Source organism: Mastomys coucha, unplaced genomic scaffold (assembly GCF_008632895.1).
Source record: "Mastomys coucha isolate ucsf_1 unplaced genomic scaffold, UCSF_Mcou_1 pScaffold16, whole genome shotgun sequence".
Taxonomy (NCBI): Eukaryota; Metazoa; Chordata; class Mammalia; order Rodentia; family Muridae; genus Mastomys; species Mastomys coucha.
Genome location: NW_022196898.1, coordinates 28,790,513 through 28,814,738, shown reverse-complemented (window position 1 = coordinate 28,814,738; position 24,226 = coordinate 28,790,513). Strand labels below are relative to the sequence as shown.

The window sequence follows — 24,226 nt, the reverse complement described above, 5'->3', positions numbered from 1 at the left end:
AAAAACAAAAACACTGGTGCTCACCAAGCTCCTTGTTTCTCATTTGATAATCAGTAGACATGATTGTTCATCTCTTTAACTGCTACCCAGTCTCCAAGAACTTCCAAGAAAGACAAAGCTTAAATGATTCAGGAAAAAAATTCTCCTGTGAAAGCAAACACCCAGTAGAGTGAGGGGACAGCCTACAGGACAAGAGAGATACCTGCCAGGGGGTGCAAGTCTAGAGTCTAAAAAGTATTCAAAATTAAACATCAAAAAATCCCATAAACAAATGAGTGAATAAACCTGATAGTTTTCCAAAAAAAAAAAAAAAAATTACATTTGGTGGTGGATAAACATGATATACCTTTTAATCTCAGTGCTCACAAGCAGAATCAGGAAGATCTCTGTCAGTTCAAGGCCAGTCAGAGCTACATAGTGAGACCCTACCATACACAATACAGATACATAGATAGATAGATAGATAGATAGATAGATAGATAGATAGATAGATAGATACATACATACATACATACATACATACATACATACATTCATACATAGAGACAAGACAGACAGACAGTGACAGACACAGAGAGAGATAGAGAGACAGAAAGAAAGGAAGGAAAAAGGAGGAAGGAGCAAGAAAGACAGCCAAGTGGCTAACCAGTATTTGAAAAATAAATATGTTCAATTAGTATTATCAAGCAACTACAAATTAAAATTACTTTGAGATTCTATCTCAACCCAATTAGAATAGTTATTCTCAACTACTTACTGCTGATAGGAACTTAAATAATTTGCAGTTATTTTGAAAGTTCCTCAGAAAAACAAAAATAGAATTACCATATGGCCAAACTATTTTACTCCTAGGCATATAACCAAAGGAACCATCAGTATACCAGAGACACCTGAACATCCATCCATGTTTTCTGTGTTTATTACAACACTCGTCACAGCAGCTAAGCTACAGACTCAGACCACTAATGGATAAAGAAAAACATCAACTAGATGAATGAAATTGTGTAATTCAGCAAAATGTGTGGAAATGGAGATTATCATGTCAAATAAAAATAATCTAGCCTCAAAAGGACAAACAGTACATGTCTCTCTCATAAGCAGAACCAAGATTTAACTATTACACACACACACACACACAAAGTAAGACATAAATATAGAGAATGATAAGAATGGAAGAAGTTATCAAAAAGGATGAAAAAAACAAAAGAGACTCATGGGAGATAGAAAGACAAAACTGTATTTTCTCTCTTTCACATACTGAACCTAGATTTAACTATATGGTATGACAGGATGCAGAAGAGGGACTGAAGGAAAGCCATTTAATTACTGTGCTCACTGATTTTCCACATAATGAAAACAAAGGTTAAGGTTTTCATAAATTCACAGATCAATGGAGGTGACAGATGAAGACTGGGCTCCTAGTCCATGGAGTCCCAACACTCACTGCTTTTCTTCCACCACACTGGGGACAGGTGTGCTTTGCAAATGTATGAATGACAATTAAGCATCCAATATTAAACAAGTGACTACAAATTCTCAATTAATAGCCTGTGTATTGACAAAGAAAGGTTGCTTTTCTTTTCTAATATGAAGTGCAAGATTATAACTTACATACTGAGACAGAAAAAAGCCAGTCAAGATGCAGTTGTCTTTTTAGTAGAAAATTAATATTCCTATAAAATTCTACAAACATGTTAAATGCTTTCCTCTGCTTCAGTGATATTATTGAATTGGCATGAGCTTGATATATAAAATTAAATGACAAGTGAAATTTAACATCAGGGCAAAGGAACCTCAGAATTGTGACTATTCATTCATAGAAAAAACAAGGTATAGACTTATAGAGTATTCTAATGCTTAGTGTAACTTTTCTCCCTCAGTGGAAAGGCAAGCTCGCTTATCCATAACCTGGGATGCTGGCATGGTATCGACAGGAAGCAGAGCATGCTCTTCCTTAGCTGCTCCTCCCAGTTTCTGTGGAGAATGTGGACTTGAGGCTGCTGGGCTGCTAGGGCCCATCCTGTTAAACAGAACTCAGCATACCTGCATGCCAGGCCCGCAATCTGCCCACAGTGGTTCTTTGCTTCCATCTGGCTAGGCACCAGGAAAGATGTAATAGTTGTAATCCCTTGTGATCAAATCAGGCTAGCAAGGACCCCACCAACTCTACAACCTCCTGCTACTTCAGTGTTGTAGCCTCCATAGTCTCCTGCTGTCCTTTCGAATACATTGCCAATCTGAGACTTTGAAAGGAAACTTGATGAAAAAAAGACACTTGTATTTCTGTTTGGTTGGTTGAGTTGGTTTGGTTTGGTTTGGTTTGGTTTGGTTTGGTTTGGTTTGGTTAGGCTTGGTTTGGTCTGAGTCATGATCTCACTATGTAGTTCTGGCTGCCCTGGAACTCACTTTGTAGACCAGACTGGCCAGCCTAAAATTCACAGAGATTCACCTGCCTCTGCTTCCCAAGTGTCAGGATTAAAGGCATGTGCCACCTACCCAAATCATTAGGAGTAAATTTACTAGTAGAAAATAAAAATCTGATTCTATCACAGTCTAAAATAAGAGGGTTTATTCTTCTCATTGAAAGCAATCTGGTGGGCTGGTAATTCTAAGGTCAGGCGCATCTCAGCATCTGTTAGTTTCCCTGTTTTTCCGGTGCTTGTTAAATCACGGGTGTAAGGAGGCTGTGGCAGCTGGGTTGGATACCATTTCATGTTGGAGGCTGGAGTATGGAAAGCATAACAACAGTGGATCTGTTTCTTGTTTCAGGAAAGCTACCTCCTCTAGGACTTCCTAGGGAGCCCACGCAGTCTCAGTGCCCAGGAGAATGTGTTGTAGCTGCCTGAAAGCAAGAAAGCTGGGACAGGAGTTCCTTCCAGTCTCTTCAAGGGGAGGAAGTGAGGGGGCAGGGTTTCTGGACTCGCCACTTAATCAGCAAATCAGTAGTGCCAGCCACACTTACATCTAAAAATAATGAGTTTATTATGCATACAAATCTCAATGCCCACTTCCCTTGAAACTTTTCTGTTTTTAGATCTTACTATTCTACTCATAATCTTTTAAGATGGAAAATCACCTTCACTTTCTAACTTACAAAGTTCAGCTTAAGTTGAAAGAACTGAGCTCCTTCTAGCAATTAGTCACCTTCACAAATATATTGAACTACTGCTTGGAGAGAATCTTACATGAGAGAATAAAACTAACTTTATTTTACATGGTTTAAGTGTTTGCTTAAAACTCTAGAAAAATCTAATAAAATGCATTTTAAATGTGGCAAATAGCAACTTTTCTAAAGCATTCTAATGCTACATATATATTTTATTTCATTTCTTTCTGATTGAAGTGCACATGTAGAATCAAACACAGTGATGCTTACTTATAACCATGGGTACTCAAAAATCTGAGGTAAAAGGATAAGATTCAAAACCAAACTTGGGCAATGTAACAATACTGTGTCTCAAAAAGAAAAAAGAAAAAGGAAGAAAGGAAAAGAGAGAAAGAGAGGAAGGAAGGAAGGAAGGAAGGAAGGAAGGAAGGAAGGAAGGAAGGAAGGAAGGAAGGGAGGGAGGGAGGAAGGAAGGAAGGAAGGAAGGAGAACTAAGACTAGCTGGGGCTGGAGAGGTGGTTCAGTGGTTAAGAAATAATACTATTCTGCCACGGTACCCAAGTTTGTTCTCCACACCATGGCTGGACAGCTCACAATTGCCTGTAACTTCAGCTCCAGGGGTATCCAACAACACTCTTTGCTGGCCTCCTTGGCACCCACATATATGTAGAGAGGCACACATACACATACATATAAATAATTTTTTTAAAGAAAAAAATGTAAAAGACCAAAAGATAGAAAATATGCATATCCTCTGAAGGGACAATTGTACAAGTCAGGCAGAGCTTCATCTCAGACAAGCAAGTCCAGGTGGGTGGGTGTGGGTGTGGGTGTGTAGGTGTGTGGGGGTGTGTTCACATGCTCATGCCACAAAATACAGAGTGAATGTCACAGGACAACTTTCAAAAGTACTTCTCTCCTCCCCCTGTTGGGTTTCAGGATGGAAGCTAGGTCATCGTGCTCGATGGCAAGTGTCCTTACACACTAAGCCACTTACCCAAAAAGATCTTTTAGATATTATACATATTTTTGTTTGTTTGTTTGTTTTACATAGAGACCACAGTTGCCCCTCCTCCACATCTCCCACCCCCACTCCCATCCATGCTTCCTCTGTTTATCTTCACAAAAAGGCTGGCCTCAATGGATATCAACCAGCCATAGCATATTAAGTTGCAGTAAGACTAGGCACCTCCTCTTCTATTAAGGCTAGACAAGGCAACCCAGTAGGGAGAAAGGGTCCCAAAGCCAGGCAACAGATTCAGAGATAGCTCCTGCTCCCACTGTTAAGAATCCTACAAGAAGATTAAGCTACACAATTGTAATACATGTGTGGAGGGCCTATGTCAGTCCCGTGCAGGCTCCCTGGTTGGTGGTTCAGTATCTTGTGGTGTCCTTGACCCCTCTGGTTCTTAAAATCCCTCCTCTTCCTTCTCCTCTTCCTCCTCCTCTTCTTCCTCCTCCTCCAAGGGATTCTCCAAGCTCTGAATAATGTTTAGCTGTGGCTCTCTGCATCTGTTTCCATCAGTTATTGAATGAAGCCTCTCTCATAACAGTTATGCTAGGCGCCAGTCTAAGAGTATAGCAAAATACTATTAGAAATCATTTCACTGGCTTTTTTTTTTTTCATTTGTTTGGTTCTATCATGGATCGCCGGTCTATCCAGCCTCTGGCTCCTGGTCGTATGGTCAGTGTAAGAGTGGGTTTCCTCTCTTGGCAGTGGGTCTGAAGCTGGACCAGTCATTGGCCACTCCCACAGTTTCTGTTCCACCTCTACCCTAGCATATTTTGTAGGCAGGACAAATTGTAGGTCAAGACTTTTGAGGATGGGTTGGTGTCCGAATTCCTCCACTGTAAGTTTTGACTGATTACAGGAGATGGCTGGTTCAGGCTCCATATTCCCCATTTTTAGGAGTCTTAGCTAGGGTAACCTTCAACAATTTCTTGGAGTTTCCATTGTCCTAGATTTCTAGCTTGTTCCAGACATACTCCCTGATTTCAGTTTTCTCTCCCAGTACTCTCTATTCCATCCTCCCCACACCTGATCCCTCCTGTTCCCTTACCTAGTTCCCTACCCCTGTCCTCATCTACCCATGATGTCTATTCTGTTTCATCTTCTTAGTGAGATTCATGGGTGGCCCCCACTGCCACTGAGCCCTCCTTTTTACTTAGCTTCTTTGGGTGTGTAGATTGTAGCATGGTTATTCTTTACTTTATGGCTAGTATTCACTTAAAGATAAATATATACCATGTTTCTCTGGGTCTGAGTAACCTCACTCAGGATAACCTTTTATAGTTCCATCCATTTGCCAGCAAACTTCATGATGTTTTTAATAGCTTAGTAATACTTCATTGTGTAAATGTACCATGTTTTCAATATCCAGTCTTCAGTTGAGAAAAATCTAAGTTGTTTCCAGTTTCTGGCTATTATGAATAAAGTTGCTATAGACAATAGTTGAATAAATGCCCCTGTGGTATGGTGGAACATCCTTTGGGTATATACTCAGGAGTGGTATAGCTGTGTCTTAACTGAATTTCAAGTTTTGGAAAAATTGCCATATTGATTTCCATAGTGACTACAAATTTGCACTCCCACCAGCAATGGAGGCATGTTCCCCTTGCTCCACCTCCTCACCAGCATGAGCTGTAACTTGAGTCTTTGATCTTAGCCATTCTGACAGATGTAAGACTGACTCTCAGAGTCATTTTGATTTGCATTTCTCTGATGGCTAAGGATGTTGAACATTTCTTTAAGTGCTCTTGGCCATTTGAGATTCTTCTGTTAATAATTCTCCATTTAAGTCTGTACCCCATCTTTTAATGGGATTATTTGGTTTGTTGGTGTCTAGTTTCTTGAGTTCTTTATATATTTCTGAAATCACCCCTCTGTCAGATGTGGATCTGGTAAAGATCTTTTCCCATTCTGTAGGCTACCATTTTGTCCTTGGATGGTATCCTTTATCTTACAGAAGCATTTCAGTTTTGTCCCATTTATTAATTGTTGATCTTAGTGCCTACTCAATTGATGTTCTGTTCAGGATGTTATCTCCTGTGCCAATATATACAAGATTATTTCCCACTTTTTTCTTTTTATCAGGGTCAGTGTATCTGATTTTATGTTGATGTCTTTGATCCATTTGGACTTGAATTTTGTTCAGGGTGTGTATTAGTCAGGGTTCTCTAGAGTCACAGAACTTATGGGTAGTCTCTATATGGTAAAGGAATTGTTGATGACTTACAGTCTGTAGTCTAATTCCCAATAATGGTCAGCAGCAGCTGTGATCTATCATTTGCTCAGTCCCACAAGACAAGCAGGTGAAAAGAGAGAGCCTTTCTTCTTCTAATGTCCTTATATAGGTCTCCAGCAAAAGGTGTGGCCCAGATTAAAGGTGTGTACCACCACACCTTTAATCCCAGATGACCTTGAACTTGGAGATTTTCCTGTCTTAATCTTCTGGGACTCATAGCCACTATGCCTCAAGATCTCCATGCCAAGATCTAGGTCAGAAACTTGTATCAACTCAGTCTACAAATCAGGACCACAGGTGAGCCTTCCAATTCTGGATTGTAGTTCATTCCAGATATAATCAAGTTGACAACCAGGAATAGCCACTACAGGGTGATAGATATGTATCTATTTACATTCTTCCATGTACTGATGTCTAGTTTGACCAGCACTGTTTGTTGAAGATGCTTTCTTTTTTCCATTGTATATTTCTGGCTTATCAAAAATCAGGTGTCTATATGTAGATTGTGGATTTACTTCAGTATCTTTGATTTGATTCTATTGATCAGCCTGTGTGTTTTTATGCCAATACCATGTGGTTGTTGTTACTATTGCTTTGTAGTAAAGTTTAAAATCAGGGATGGTGACATCTCCGGAAGTTCTTTTATTGTACGGGATTTTTTTTAAGCTATCCTAGGCTTTTTGGTTTTCCATATGAAATTGAGTATTGTTCTTTCAAGTTCTATAAAGAATTGTGTTGGAATTTTTATAAGAATTGTATTGAATTCTTATAAAATTGTAGATTTTATAAGAATAAAGGTTCAAAAGCAATTGTAGATTGCTTTTGGCAAGATGGCCACTTTACTATGTTAATCCCTACTGATCTGTGAGCATGGGAATCTTCCAATATCTTCTTTAATTTCTTTCTTCAGAACTTGAAGCTCTTGTCATATAGGCCTTTCACTTGTTTGAGAGGTAAAGGAATTCAGCTGGCAGGGCCTCATTCACCTGTCCTTCTAACTGGTTTCCCAAAGAGGTCTTTAAAAGAACAAATAGTAAATAAGAAAGTCTGTGATGTCTCTATCCATGTGGATTTGATGTGGGTCTCTATCCATTCTTAGGTACTGTCTTTGTTACTGTTCTATTGCTGTGAAAAGACACCATGTCCAAGGAAACTCTTATAAAAAGAAAGCCTTTAATTGGGGCTTGCTTACAGTTTTAGAGAGTTAGCCCATTATCACCATGATGGAAAGCAGAAAGGCATGGCACTGATGTAGTAGCTGAGAGCTTTACACCTGGATCCACAGTCAACAGGCAGGGGTTGGGGGAGGATATTGAGCATGGCAGAGGCTTTTGAAACCTCAGAGCCCACCCCCAGTGACATACTTCCTCCTTCTCAAACAGTTCCACTCCCTGGTAACATTCAAATATATGAGCCTTAGGGGCCATTCACACTCAGACCACTAAGGGATTGTGAATACCCTCAGAAAATGAACTTAGTAGGGGGGTTACCTTTGTCCTCTCTCCTGGAAGTAGAACTGGCCCCAGAGAAAGAGGCAACCCCAGCTTTAGTTCCCAGAAGTTTCTGCTGTTAGTCAGATAAATGAGCTCTGAGAAGGCATATCTCTCCATCTGCTGAGCCTCAAATGTCTTCAGCTCAAAATATCAACTTTGGAACTCCAAGTAAATCCCCACACCTGTTAAAGGATAATCTAACGAGAATTGGGGAGAATAAGAGATAAAAATCATGAGTCATACGATATAAAATCAAAATGTCTTGAAGGCTACTAGTAAGAGAACCAGTGATAATTCCGGGGACTGTGTTTTGCGGGAGGTGTGCTTAGTCAATAAAAAGGTTGGAATAAAAGCATACAAATCAATCAGTAACATGGGACAATAATTAATGTATCTCACCATCTCATTTCTACCACAGAAAATCTGTATTTCTAATGACAATGGTTATTTGCATTTTTATATAGCAGAGAGGAGGAACATTGACAGGATAATTATTGAAGTAATAGGAAGCGGGCTCCTCACCGTTAGAAAAGTGGGGAGAGAAACTCAAGAGGAGAACACTAAACTTAGTCTTATGCCACTTCACGGGAGTAGGGGCAGGTAGGGGAGGTGCTCCTACTTCATTATTGAGAGATATATTGATAAGTAAATGCAGGTGTCTGTGTCCACGGGTCTTAAGAACTACACAGTCCCAGTCCACCTGCTGAGGACGCTGGGAACAGCAACATCCCTGTAGCAATTCGTACACCCAGAGTCTTTACCTTGGCTTCGAAATATGACCCAATCCTGAGAGAAGCCAGAACTCAGAGATGTGGTGGATTGTAGAGCTGCAGCAAGGAAAATAGGTGATTCTGAAATACTCAGTGTCCGGAAGCATGGAAGTCCTCCAAAACCAGTGGGTTCTGCTGAGGTTTGAGAGGATCAAAAGCCAGCTTGAGATTGTTACTACAGCCAGACATGGAGAGCGGGAAGGCAGAAAGCGGGCTCAGCAGGTTGAGGCACTTGTCACCAGAGGGGGTTCCTGGAACCTATTTAGTGAGTACACAGAGTTGTCCCCTGGCCTTCACACAGGTGCTGTGGTACACATGCCCACTCATACCCACATTACACACACACACACACACACACACACACACTGATTATTTTTAAAAGCAACGAAAGTGGTTCCAGATAAAACTATAGACATAAATTATCTCCAGGGACAAGTCCAAATTAGACCCCTTTGCTTAACAGAGATTTGGAAGCCACAGCCTGAAGAGAAGCTGAGGAATGGTAAACCAGTGTTAATCTGCTTTTGACGATTGACTCATGCTGTGGGAGAATGTCTTTGCTTTATATCAAGGTGTCTAAGGGCAATATCAGGTAAGCACTTTACGCTCACATAGTTCAAGGAAATAAAAAGATTTTTGTCCTAAATTTGCAAGTTCTCTGTCAGTTTGACAATTAAAAATTCTAAGTTAACATTCACCTAATAAAATATTAATTATATTCTAGTTATAACATAATATCTAAGGCTTCTAATGTATCTATTGAATCATAATGTTCTGGAAATAAGCTAATTTCATGGTACTGTCATTGAAAAGCTATATTCGACATTGAATATAAATTTAAATTTAAAAGATAAGTTATAAGCTGGGAATTTGTCTCAGCAGCAGAGTGTACGTTCAGCATTCCAGAGGCCCTGGGCTTAACCTTGGTACCATCAACAACAAAAAAAGATCCTAAAAACATAGTAGTCACCAGAGCAAGTGACTCAGAGTATTAAGAACAGCAACATGGGCAGGCCAGTGGTGGTGCACGCCTTTAATCCCAGCACTTGGGAGGCAGAGGCAGGTAGATTTCTGAATTCGAGGCCAGCCTGGTCTACAGAGTGAGTTCCAGGACAGCCAGGGCTATACAGAGAAACCCTGTCTCGAAAAAAAAAACAAAACAAAACAAACAAAAAAAAAACAAAAAAAAAAAAAGAAAAAGAACAGCAGCATGAACGCACCACCACATTTATCCAGCTAAAACTAAGCAGCTGCTGGGGCTGGATAGTGACAATTTGTTGTCAAGAAGTTTGTTGTTTTTTTTTTTAATCTTGATCTTTAAAGTTCAATTTTTAAAGCTTAATTAAGAAGTTATTAAAAATCAATGTCAACACGAATGTGCTTGTGCTATCTCTGTTCTGGGATACACAATCCTTAGTTTCTAATGTGGTTTCATCAGTAGTTGGGGGAAATAATGAGCTGATTAATTTTAAGATTAACTTCCCAAGTGAGAGCACTATTCTCATCACAGTGTGTGACACAGGAGTTCCTCTGCCAGGTTTCTTCTGGGAGTGGAAGTGGGGCTGCAGGTGCACATGTGTAGTCTGAATGGGAGAATGCACATGCGTTGCAGTGCCCACGAAGGCCAGCTACATCTCCCTGCAGTTAAGAGCAGTTGTGAGCTGCCCAACATGGCCGCCTGGAACCAAATTCAGGCCCTCAGTAAGAGCAATGTGCTCAAAGCCACAAATCCATCCTGGAGTCTAGTTTTATGTCACAACATTACAATTATGGTAAATGCATGTTTACACATTTGCCAAAATACCATTTGTCGAGACCAAGAATGAACTATGTTCTAAACGACAGGCAATGACTCGTGTCCATTCATCTTGTCTAACAAACGCACCACTCTAGTGGAGGACTCTGATGGTGGAAGAGGCTCTGCTTGTGTGGGCAGGAAATGCACCCTCCCTTCTATTTTGTTGTGCAATGAAAACGGCTCTAAAGAATAAAATCTACTTTACCCTCTATGTGTTTACCCTTCAAAGTTAGAATAGGGTAAACAAAATGTTTTCAAGTATTTGGACCTTCTGACTCTTTCACCAGCTTCAAGCCAGGCACTAAGTTCCCATGTTTACTCCATGCACTCTCTTCCAAGTATCTATGGACAACCGTTACTCCTTATGTCTGCATCTCTAATGCTCCCACCCAGAATGTCCCTTTCTAAACCCCTCAAGGGGCAAACAATGTCAGGGACTTTGTTACAATGTCTTTTCTTTTTCGTGCCATCATAAGATGGAAAAAAAATACATAAGAGGATTTGTGAGCCAAGCTGTGGTGGCCTTTGGTTAACTCCCTTTGGTTTAAGTTGGGGTCTAGCAGGGGCAAATTAATGTGCTCAACTCCTTGAAGTTCCAAAGTTCCCATAATCCTCTTTGTTTTACTATGTGCTCATAAGCGTATATGTCATTTAATTTTAAATTGGTTTGGGACATTCAGAACACATGATTAAACATGATTCCAAATAGTAACTAATTTTCTATCAATCGATAAATAAATATTTACCTAGTAAGAGTAGAATCTCACCTTAGAAGCAAGGCAGTAGAGTCTGAGGCAGGAATTCCAACAAGACTGGCCAGGGGACCCAGGAATTGCGGGAAGAGATGAGACTGGGAAACATGGCTGCAAATGAGGATGGGTCGGTGGGTTTCTAAAAGGTGTTATGGTGGGGAGTGGATCTGATGCTGAGTAAGAAAGCCGCATGTCGAGGTGAAGGATGGAACCGAGAGGGAATGTGGCACGTGTCTCGATGGAGTAAAGGTGCAGTCTGATGGCCTTTGGTTGTTCCAGCTACTTCCACTGTCTCTGTTACCTGTGTGTGTGAAACATGACTCTGGCCTAAGCTATTAACTCCACCATCTTTTAGTTGGATCACCACAATCTCCTCAGAGGCTACCGAGAGCCCACTCTTACCCTATGAGACCTATGACCGCCATCCAGCAGCCAAAAAAAAAAAAAAAAAAAGTTAGGAAAGCACATGCCCTCAGTAGCTGAAGGGCCCAGATCCACCTTCTGTTTCTCTTTGCATTTTAAATAAAGCCCCAAAGTCGTCCCCCTTGTCTGGCTCTCCAGCTCAGCTTAGGCCACACGTGCCTGCTCACTGTGCTCCTCAGAACCTCGTTAAGGTACCTGATCCTCAGCCCTAAACCTACTGACCTCCACACACACCCTGCTCATCTCCCCACCACCACCGCTACCCCCTACCGCTGCGCTGCTTCTCCTCTTTGTCTTCAGTTTACTCAGACCCATTTCTTAGAGGCCCACCATACAGATCCCAGCAGTTATGCCCATGAGAGCTCAGGTTTCATTTCTTGGTGCACCTCTCAGTAGGGAATCACTTAATGACTTGTTCAGTTGTGTCCTTCTAATGGAGAACCGCCCTTGCCAGGACGGCAGCTGGGAGTTAGTGCCCTGCCAGGGCCTCACATTCAGGAACATCCGAAATAAATATGAGCAGGTGGCACACGATTCTCAATGCCCTTAAACCAGAGCAGCCTTGATTCTGAGTCCTTAGGAAAGATACAGTAAATTCTTGACTTAAAAAAACAAAATGTCAGCTGGGCGGTGGTGGCACACGCCTTTAACCCCAGCACTTCGGAGGCAGAGGTAGGCGGATTTCCGAGTTGGAGGCCAGCCTGGTCTACAGAGTGAGTTCCAGAACCCAATAATGTCAGCACTGTGATATCAAGTTTCTAGATTATCACCCACTTCTCTGCTATTACAGAATGCAAATTTGGACTGAACAAGACAGATAACAGAAAATTAATTTCAAACTTAAACTATCAGAGATGATGATATGAAGAAAACTAAATCTTGTCCTTTAGTTAAACATCATTAAAACTGAATTCAGCACAATTACACTGAGGAATGTGTCAGATGAAAGTCGTTACAGGGGTGTTTATTTGCAGCTTGCCCGGGTGTCATATTTCTGTCTTCTCATTCACGTGCATTTTACAAGCATAGTGTACCCAGCATGTATAAATACTTATATGCATTTCAAAGTGCTCAGACACGTGTCAGTTACAGATTTACCTGTGGTTTTTAAATCAATTAACTCATTTCTTCTCTTGCTTGTTGATCAAGGTTAAATTTTTATTATATTTATTATGATTTAAAATTAAATCCATTTTTACTTCTATACAAATCTCATACTCTTGTTTTAGTTGCACTATTAATGGGACTTAGTCAAATAAACTATAGCTTAAAGATAGATTGTTTTATTTGGGCAAACACTTGTCCTAAATTCACATTTACTCGGTGTCCACTTTCTTTCTTATGACCAAAAAAAAAAAGAAAAAATAGAAAAACTAAAAAAAAAGTCTTAGGGATTTAGTGCTGTGAACAGACATCATGACTAAGGAAGTTCTTATAAGGACAGCATTTAATTGAGGCTGACTTGCAGGTTTAGAGGTTCAGTCCATTACCATCAAGTAGGAACATAGTAGCATGCAGACAGGTATGGTGCAGGAGATGCTGAGAGTGCTACACCCACCACGACACACCTACCCCAGCAAGGCCACACCTACTCCAACAGGGCCACACCTTCTAATAGTGCCACTCCCTGGGCTGAGCATATGCAAACCATCACACAAAACAAAAACAAAAACAAACAAAAAACCAACTGAAAGTTTTCTATACAAGAGAGGGATAGAACTGAAGTTAAAGTATGAGCAAGCATCCTTTTGTTCCAAGGGGAGCTAAGAAAACCTTCCCAGAGCTAGAAACAAAGTTTAGTTGTAGAATGCTTGCCCAGCATGCAGTGGGTCATAGGTTTAATCCTCACCACTTTGGCACTCACGGAAGGATGAGACAGTAGACAAAGAAATAGGGATTGGTAAGAAAACCCCAGGAAAAGATGCTGTGGTGAGCTCCCTAGTGGGGCAGAGGCTCTGGAAAGCAGCTATGGCCCTGGTGATGGCAATGCCAGGTTTCTCCACTCACCAGACCAGGGGACAAATGTGTGGGAGCTGTGACTGGGCCTACCTTGGGGGCTCTAGTACCCTTTCCAACTGTCCTATTTCTCTCCACCTTCCCCCAGTCACCCTTGGAAGTGCACAGGATGTCAGCTGTCCCCTTGGCTCCTTCCCCTGTGGGAACATCAGCAAGTGCCTGCCTCAACTGCTTCACTGCAATGGTGTGGACGACTGCGGGAACCAAGCTGATGAGGACCACTGTGGTGAGTGAGGAGCTGGGTCCCAGCCAGCAGGGCCTGGCTGCTCTAACCAGAACAAGACTGGAATTCAGAGCGCCTGTTGACAAACAGCTGATTTGCCTCAGTATCTGCTCTCTTTGCTTTTGTCTGTTTGTTGTTTTGAAGGAAGGTCCACCTTAAGGCCCAGGATGATCTGGAGCTCACTAAGGAACCAGGCTGACCTCTAATGCACTGACACAGTCCCCCCGCCTCTGCTTTCCTGGTGCTGTTAATACAGTGACCATAACAATGCAGTGTTATTACAGTGATGCCATATCCAAGGCCTGTGGCTTTTTAGTGTTATCCCCAATATTTCAGGAAAATCATTACTCGGCACAACCAAGTGTTTTAACCCAAGAAGCCTGCACAGTTCATGTCTTTTGGCACAGGAGTGTCAAAATGGAGAATATCGTCTCCAGAGACTGAATCTAAACAATTATGCAAACTTTTCAAAGGGGCTTAATGATTGTACCTCAACTGTGAGATGGGGGAGATTAAGTATAAAAGATTCGGAAAGTGCAGGTATACAACCAGGACTCACAGCATGTTAGACACTGTTGCTCTATTCAGTACAGCTGGGGAGGAAACGTGAAAATTCCTGAAAACAAAAGTAGGCAAATGGGACTTCCTTGTCCCAGCAACAACGTGCCCCAGGGCCTTACAAGGCCACCAAGTGAGGATGCTCACCAAATAGAGTATTTAGAAAAGTAGCAGTTGAGATTTCTGAAACTTTAAAGTAAAAATTTACCAAAACAATTTAATACCAGCCCGGAAGCTGGTTCACTGCAAAACTAATCTGTTAATCGATACACAAGTTAAGAATATTCTCACTTGGGGGAAAATACGGTACTATTTTTAGATGGCAGAAATATACCTACACTGCTAACACCGGAAGCACTGTGTAAATGAAGAGCCTATAGGAGGCCTAGCTGTCCCAACTCTGGATCGTAAGTTTTTATAAAGCACCACCCGGAATGAATTAAGCTTTTTTTTTTTAACAAATAAAATTAGAGGGAGACCTAGCTTAAAAACTCCACTCTGGATAAGCAAAACTTCACCCAGCTTATGTTATAAAACTGATGCTTGAGCCTAAGGGAAACAGGCCATTTCTTCTCAGTGAATCCTAAATAATAAACAAAACTAAGTTGTCTTCCTAAGGGGGTACAAAGTGACTATTTTCACCCAACCTCTGCACATGGGGATCCCCAGGGCGATAGCTGAGTCTACAGAGCGCTAACAACGTCTTCACCTTCACTGCCTAAGCCTCCTCTGGCTGAGCCTCTCACCTGGGCTCAAGTGCCAAAGAGCAAGCCGCACTGTCTCTTACTTTGTGACAATTGTCCTCTATTTAATAACTGTGCCAAGTGGATGGAACTGAAGATCTGATTTAGGCAAGCAGTCAGCTATGGAACTGCACCCTCCAGCCTCAGGCTTTTATGGTTTTGGTGTTTTGTTTTGTTTTGTTTTGTTTTGTTTTTCTTCTGGTTGTATTTTCAGAACTCAGTTCAGAACACAAGCTCTACACTGGTAGACACTTAAACTGATGAGTGAGAGCTACTCTTGCCTTTGAGTTAGAGGGCGGCAAACACTTTAAATAACAGCATTTGCTAAAAATCCCTGAATATTTGCACAGTTCTTAAAGATGAAAATGTAGCAGCAATCTACAGGCTGCCAGCCACTTCTGCCTGCACCTGTTTGTTACTTGGACACAGTCCTAGGTAAAGGCCCATTCAGTGGAATGCGTCCAGGAAGCAGAAGCTGGGGCTGTCTCAAATTCACCAGCAAAACAGGTCCTCAGCATAAAGGAAACTCCTGCTTTGGTGGTAGCCTTAGACAGATCATATTGAAAAATAGCAATAATAAGTCACAGTTCTTGTGGTCCTTGTGGTAATAACCCTTAGCCAGGTGCTTTCCTCAGACTCCCCAAGGCAACAGCTCAAACAAAGACAATAAGGCATTCCAGACCGCTGGCTCAGCCTCCAAGAGTTCTACTTCAGTGATGATATGAAGGGTGGTGAGCAACCCTTCTTGTTTTTAGAAGATGGCCATAAAACTGTACTTGTGAAGGCGGGTTGGTGAGCAGGGAGAGGGGAGAGGGAATAGGGTTTTATTTTTTTTCAGAGGGGAAACCAGGAAAGGGGATAACATTTGAAATGTAGATAAAGAAAATATCTAATAAAAAAAAAACAGTAACTGTGGCCACAGTTTGCTAAAAGAAGTTAATGAAGGCTGGAGTCATGGCTTAGCAGTTAAGAGCACTTACTACTCTTGCAGAGGACCCAAGTTCAGTTCCCAGTACCCATGGCAGGTGACTCAGAAATATCTCCAACTCCAGCTCCAGAGGATCTGACTCCCTCCAAAGGTAACACACACACATACACACACACATGCATGCACACACGCACGCACAAACACACACACATATACATATATACAGAGAGGGAGGAAGAGAGAGAGAGAGAGAGGAAAGAGGAGAGAGAATTTTTTTTAAAGAGGATTAAATGAGATGCTATATGGGAGATGTTCAGCATAAGATAAGTACCGTCAGAGCTCCCAGGGACTCAACCACCAACCAAGGACTATACATGGTGGGACTGATTGTTCTGGCAACTTGTGTATAGTAGAGGATTGCAAAATCAATCATCAATGGGAGGAGAGGCCCTTGGTCCTGTGAAGGTTCTGTGCCCCAGTGTAGGGGAATGCCAGGGCCAATAAGTGTGAGAGGGTGGGGTGGCAAGCATGGGGAGGGGGGAGCCAACAGGGGTTTGTTCTTGTTGTTTTTGTTTGTTTGTTTGTTTGTTTGTTTGTTCCTGGGAGGGGAAACTGGGAAAAGAAAAATCACATGACATGTAAATAAAGAAAATATCTAATAAAAAAAAATTCCCCAAAGTAGATCTGAAAAAAAAAAAAAGATAACTACAAAGCATTTGCCCCACCTCCAAGTTCACGCATGAGAATGCTACCCTCTAAAATGTTAACTCTGATCAGACCTCTAAGATGTCCACATATGTGTTGTTGTTGTCTGCCCAGGACAGAGCAGGCTAGAGTGCTTAGAAAGGGCAGCAGAATTTCATCACCATCTGTAGAGTCAGGTGATAAAAAACTAGGAACTTGAGTTATTTCTGACGCCCAGTGTTCTCATTTCCTTGGCCAGCTGTGGCTTTCTTTTTCTTTTTCTTCTTCTTTTTTGGGTATCTGGATAATTTATGCTCCCAGGGCTACTCATTTTTAAGACATCCATATTTAAATTCTTGCTAATGCTAATTAAATTAAACCAGAAATTTGATCTTTTCAGAATATACAAACGTCATGCATATTTGACGAAGACATATTAGATATATTTCCAACCGTGTAAAATAAAATGTATTAGACTATAGAAATGAGATGAATATACGGGTAACTTTTAAAATGATCAATCACAGATTAAAAGTATATCATCAAATAAAACATCCTTTTTGTAGTGAGAGGGAACATTTTGCCTTAAGAAAAATTTCAAGATAAAACTTAACCCAAAACCCCAGCGTACAGGAAGCAGAGGCAGACAGGTCTTTGTGAGTTAGGATCCACGGTGGTCTGTAATTTTAATGACTGACTGAAACTGTCCGGTTGACAGCATCCAGACTCGTCTGGGAGAGAAACCTCTGGCAACACCTGTGAGGGGGTTTCTAGATGGGATGAGTTGAGGTGAGAGCACTCATCCTAAACATGTAAAGCACCTTTCCAGGTCTGCAGCTCCAACTGAACAAGGGGGAGGTGAGCTGTGTACATGTGCCGACCTCTCTCTCCCCTAAACATAATTACAATACAACCAGCAGCTCAGACTCCTGCTGCCAATTCCTGCCACACCAAGTTGGATTATACCCAAGAATTGTGAGTCGAGAGGAACCCTTCCTTCTTTAATCACTTTTGTTAGACATTTTGTCATAGCAACAAACATTAGAGGTGACTAATACAGGCTCTAGAGAGATTGGCTTAGCAATTAAGAGCATTCGTTGCTCTTCCAGAGGACTGGAGTTTGATCCTAGCACCCACACCAGAGGCTAACAACTGCTTGTAATTCCAGCCTCAGGAAATCTGCTTTTCCTTCTGGGCCCACATACATACACATAATTTTTTTTTTAAGTAACTAATACAGAAAACAGGTGACAGGAAGTGGTGTCATTGCTGTGATTAACATGGCCCAGGGTTTATAGGCTTTTGGGGGGTTTTGGGGGGGTTGGGGTTTTTTTAGGTTTTTTTGGTTTTTCCAGACAGGGTTTCTCTGTGTTGTCCTGGCTGTCCTGGAACTCACTCTGTAGACCAGGCTGGCCTCGAACTCAGAAATCCACCTGCCTCTGCCTCCCAAGTGCTGGGATTAAAGGCGTGCACTACCACGGCCTGGCAGGCTTTTAAAACTGTTTTGTGGGAGGAATGTGGAGCAGTTTGCAAGGTGCGGGATTAGGAAGTCCTAGACCACCACAGTGAGCAGAGTTTAAGGGGCCATTCTAATGGGAGGTTGAAAGACCAAAATGCCAAGAGAAAGTCAAACAGTGGAAGCCCAGCTCCTGGAGTTTTTGAAAGGGCAAGGCTAGAAGTCGTTTTGGAAAATATTCTGACTTCATTCTGCCTGCGTCCCAATCTTCACTCTGATCAAACCTCTAAGATGTTTAGGTATGTGCTGCTGCTGTCTGTCTGTGTCAGAGTGGTCTGGAACATTCAAGAAGGACAACAGAACTTTATCATCATCTGGAGAGCGAGGTGATTAAAAAGAAAAAGCTAGGAGTTCTGGTGAACTCCACTTGGTGAACAAAGGATCAGGTCAGACTGTGGCATAACTACTCCTCACTCCCTCACTCAGATCTACAGGGAAAGAGAGAAGAAAGACACAGAAACTGAATTCGGCAAGGAAAAGAGTGTCAGCACATTTGAGGCTATGGACAAAGTGTAGCAGATGCACCTTAGTATGTGAATTGATTAGCACCATAAAAGATAAACATCGTGTTCTGCAATGGAACAATAGAAAATGTGCCCTGGACAAGATCCTACCCAGTAAAGCCTCCAACTTGTAAAACGCAAATTAATTTGGAAGGAGAGAGCATAAACTAAGAATGCTTAGCTCTTTGCTCCAAAGTAATCCCCTAAAGAAGAATTACTTACCTCGGAGTCAGCAGCACACAGCCACGCCTACAGCTAGAGTTGAAGGGAGCCAGACTACACCTGGAGCTGGCAGCAGAACTTGACAGCAGCATCTGTGTAGTACTGATTTTATAGGCATGAAAGATGCTAGAGTGAGGAAGTCACATAGGCTTGCAACAAGATCCTTAGAAGTGGATCAAGCCATCCAACATGTGCTAGGGTTGGAGTCCCTGTAAGGAGACTCTGAAAACAGTTGCACAAAGCTGGAAAGGTAAAGCCTACATTGCAGCGGAGACTCCAAGATGTTGGTGATGCCACCAAGGAAAGCTGCAGGCAGAGAGCAGAGGCAGCACAAGAAAGAATATGTATGCTGCATCTGGCAGAGCTGTTGTAACAGGACTAATAAACCCCTTTGGAGCCCAGATGATTTCGTCCAAAGTCCGAGTTGCTGAACAGTACGCTGTGAGATTTGATGTTTTCCCTTCTGGGTTTTAGTCTAACTGGTTTGCCCTTCCCTTTCTATGTCCCTTTCCATTCTTTCCTGTTGGGATGGAAATGTTTAGTCTGTACCATTGTCTGTTTATGAAAGAAGTGCATTATTGTTGTTCGTTTTTATAATAGGAGATCAAAGTTAAGAGGTTGTCTTGAGTCTTGGACAAGACTTGGATTTTGGACTTTTAAACCGAGTTGGAACTATTTTTAAAAACTGTGGGAGGCTTTTGTAATTGGACTAGATGTATTTTTTCATTATTAGATGGTCATGAGCTTATGGATACAAAAAAGTAGGTGTTGCTTCAAGTTGATATGTGTCAAGCTTAGAAGAGTTAGATTTGCAATGGTTAACCCTGACTGTCAACCAGAAAGAATCTAGTATTACCGAAGAGGGCAGTTTCTAGGTACTTCTGTGAGGTAGTTTCTAGACTGAGTTAACTGAGGCGGGACAATCTACCCCACCTGTGTGGATACCATGACATGGGCTGGAGTCCCAAACTGAATAAAATGGAGAAAGCAAACTAAGCACCAGTATTCATCTTTGTCTGCATTCTCACCATAGATGCAAGGTGACCAGAGCCCTTAATCTTCTGCCATGACTCCCAAGCCATGACTCATCCCCTTGAACTGTGAGACAAAATGCACTCTCCCTTCTTTAAGCTATTTTTATCAGAAATTTCATCCCAACAATAGGAAGAGTAACAAACACAGTAACCAAGTCTAAAGAACAAAACACCTCATACAAAACCATTAAAACATTATTAAGACATTGAACATTTTCATGGGCATGATTCAAGCCAAAAAATTACCATTTTTTTCGACCCCTTTCAGTTGGGGTTAAAGATGGGAAAGAATCCCATCTTTCTAAAAATTTAAGGAATATAGAGATTACATATGTAATTTACTTAGACTAGACAATTATTATATAATTGTGTAACTAATGTCTGATTACAATTAGACATGTGTAATTATGTAGATAAAAACCGTACTTCTCCAAGTTCATGTATTTAACATAGTTCCCATATAGTTTCTGTACTTTCTACCATGTGTCACTAACACAGTTTTCATCTCTCCTGAGACTTTTCACAAACACATTTCTGAGTACAAGCCAAGCAAGCTTCCAAAGTCATCAGAGTGGGAATTTAGTGTGTCAGTTGCAAAGCAGAGAACCCTTTTCTTTCTTGAGACAGAACGATCAGACATTTGGGAGAACATGCCTGGGTGAACACCAAGGGAATTTGATTACAAAATGTTGACGGTTCTCGTGCAGATATCACGTTATGTTCATTTCAAACCGAATGCCAACTCAGTAGTAAATGTGTAAAGTTAAAATAACATCAAATTCCTGAGTGAGGGCTGGGGTTGAAACTCAGTGGTAGCTTTTGCCTAACACATACAAGACCCTAGGATCCATTATCTTGTGTGTGTGTGTGTGTGTGTGTGTGTGTGTGTGTGTCAGATCTCATGTATGTATGTACATATGTATGTATGTATGTATGTATATATATGATCAATTTACTATAACTATATTTCCACTTGAAAGAGCTCTGCATTTCCAACATTTCTTCATGTTTTATAAGCTGAACCAATACACAGAGCACCCCCCTCCCACTTCAAGTACACAACCTCATTCCAAGATCGGCTGCCCACTCTATTATGGACACCCAGTTCTTCTCTAAACCAAAATCACCATGCCTGTCCTTGCTAGGTTTGCTCATTGAACATCCCTTGCCTTGTCTGCAACTATTCAGTCATCCACTGAAATGGAATGAAGACATTTTGGTCTGTTTCCACACTAGCATTTCTGTAAGCAATAGAAGAAGTGGGATGAAACCTTTTCCAATATATTTGGAATGGTGTACAGAAGCAAGACAGTATCCAACAAAGTTGTGTGTCCTCCTGGAACCTAATAATGTGACCTTATTCAGGAGCAGAACTTCTGAAAAGACAATAAAGAGGATCAAGACTGGGTTCAAATGTAATCATTAGGATAGACCCCAAAGCCAATGAGAGTACCCTTGTAAGAAAGAGAAAGTGACTACAGAGCTATAGTGGCCATGGGTAGAGAGAGGCAAAGGCTAGAGTTTTGCCAGCACACTAGAAATAAGCAACAGCCCAAAGGGGCAAGAGAAGATCTAGAGCCAGGGGAGAGTGACACCTTGAGTTTAGATGCAGGCCTCTAAATCCATGAGATAATACATTTCTATCGTTTCAAGACTGCAGAAATTTGTTACAGCAATTAAGGCAGGAGACACAAAATAGAAAAAGGTAGTCCTTCTGTAGAACTGAGTCCCAGTCCAGATGGACACAATCTGGATTCTAGACACTATTTCCAATGAGTCAACCTTATACCTTACTGCACATGACATAAACTCCCTGAAGATAAGTTCTCTTCATGCATAGTTTCCTTACACTTGAAAAACATTTTGTCTGAATATTCTATATTATTTTATGGGATGGTTAGTCATACAGAGCCACTAGGGAGACACAGGATAGGAATAGAGAAGAATATTCCTTACATTCTTAGATACAAGAGGCAGAGGTCCCCACAGAGCACCCAGGAAAAACATCAACGTGATTATGGGATAGACAGGAGGAAGAGAAAGCCTTAGACCAGAGTCTTTGGTGAGAGCTCCATTGGAAAGGAAAAGCAAACTGAACAGGCTAAAGGCTGGCTAACTTCAAAGGATTCCACATGGCCTACCAAGCGGTCCTTGGATGTCTCTGGCCTCCCTGTGCCTAGGCTTCTATGTTGCAGGCAGAGTAAGTTGTCTCCTGAATCCATGAACCAAATAAGTGAACTATTTTGGCTCCAGACTGGTTGTTTCACACATGATTGGATGAAATATAGTTTTCATTATTAGATGGTCATGAGCCTTTCTCACAGCTGTGTTCTTTGTTCTCTCTGAGAACTGTCTGGGCCCTGGATAGCCAGCTGTCCCCAGCCAGAAAGGTTAGTAGCATAACATTACTGGGCACATGCACACAAAAATTAGTATGTAGCACATCAGATCTTTGTGAGTTCAATTGTGAATTCCCTGGCTTCCTGTTCACAAGCATACACACAAAAGTGAAATACCAAGTTATCAGTAAGCAGATGTCAGCCATGACAGCAAAGCAAAAACTACATGTTTCCCCAGGGAAGTGCTCCACAAAGACAGGGGTGATTGCCTATGGACTTTCTACTGTAGTTGTGTGTTAGCTTCCTGGCCTTAGAACCAGCTCCTAAGGAAATTCGTTAATAAACCTATGGAGAGGAGAGGTCTACTTTGCCTCACAAATGGCTCACAGGCCAGTTGAGCCCAGCCCAGCCTAGCGTTCTGGTCCATGACTGATGGGCCAGGCAGAAGCACATAACAGAGTAGAGCTATTGACTTCATGACCAGAAAGTAAAACACAAAAAGAAAGGGATGACAGTCCTCTCCCAGGCTGCATGCCCAAGGATCCAACTAGGCTCCACCACATAAAAATCCCATTAGCAGCACTACTAGGACTAAGTCTGTGGGTGCGTTGGGAGGTCGTCAGCACTTGGACCTCAGCAAGCTCTTTGCAGATTTTATCTTAACTGCTTCTCCTTTGTGCCTCCCTCTACACATCAATTGTTAATAACACATTCTATTTGGCAATATCCCTATGCAGTGGAAAGCCCACATTTGAATAGCTTTCTTATGATTCTTCTTGCTCTCTTGGCAGTATTTGATTTTGTCTAATAAAAGACATACCTAAATTATCTTCTACGTCTGAGTCCTCCTGTGTGCCAGACACAATATAAAGTCCTTCACATGATTCCTCTCATTTTATCCTTGCTGTAATTAGATATATTGGAATATATCCATTCTATAAATAAAGAAGATGAAAATGCAGAAAGATTACGTAAGCCCCCCGGTAACACCGTTTCATCAGAATCCCATCCCAACTGTTTGGCTTGTGTGGTCACTTCTCATCACCCTAACACACACTTTAGATAATCAGCCTGTTAACAGAAAATGACTCATTTGGGGCCAGAGCTTGGGAAGTTTCAGTTCATGATAACTTTGCCCTTATTGCTTTTAGCAATAAGATAGACAGCAAGGTAGAATGTCAGCAAGGTAGGAGCGTGTGTTCAGAAAACTGCTCATGGCCAAGAACCCAAAGGGACTAGGATCCCTTTAAGAACCATTCGAAGTGGCCTAAAATTCCCAGTCAGTCCCAGTTCTTAAGAGTTCCATTGCGCCGGGCAGTGGTGGCGCACGCCTTTAATCCCAGCACTTGGGAGGCAGAGGCAGGCGGATTTCTGAGTTGGAGGCCAGCCTGGTCTCCAGAGTGAGTTCCAGGACAGCCAGGGCTATACAGAGAAACCCTGTCTCGAAAAAAACCAAAAAAAAAAAAAAAAAAAAAAGAGTTCCATTGCTTCTTGGTAATGATGGGCTAAGGACACATGTCTTTGAGGGACACATGTCCAAGTACAGAAGCCTCTCACATTCTGTTTTTGTCTGGGTGGAAGAACAATGTCCATGCTGTTATTCATTATGTGATAATCATATGTGAATTTTCCTTCAAACAAATCTTTTGTTCAGAAAATTTAAATTGGATGGAGCCTCCCCTTACATGATATAGAAAACATTTTAATTTTTTTAAAGGAAAGTATTTTTAAGTTTCTTCTTAGAAAAGTAATATATGAGAAATTAGATATACTCCAAATTTAAAATGGTAAGAATGAGTTGATGTTTTTACTATAGTTACTAAATATAAAATACTAGTCTAAGTCTGTATTTTGCCTCATTTAATCTTCCTGA

At 41.4% G+C, this 24,226-nt stretch overlaps 1 protein-coding gene across 1 annotated transcript in view; it reads left to right on the top strand.

Moving 5' to 3' along the window:
* Positions 1–24,226, top strand: part of Rxfp1 (relaxin family peptide receptor 1) — a 116,663-nt gene that overhangs the window by 29,980 nt on the left and 62,457 nt on the right. Inside the window, exon 2 of the mRNA XM_031376032.1 lies at positions 13,692–13,829. Within this exon, the coding sequence (XP_031231892.1) occupies positions 13,692–13,829 (138 nt within the window). The remainder of the gene's footprint in view (positions 1–13,691; positions 13,830–24,226) is intronic.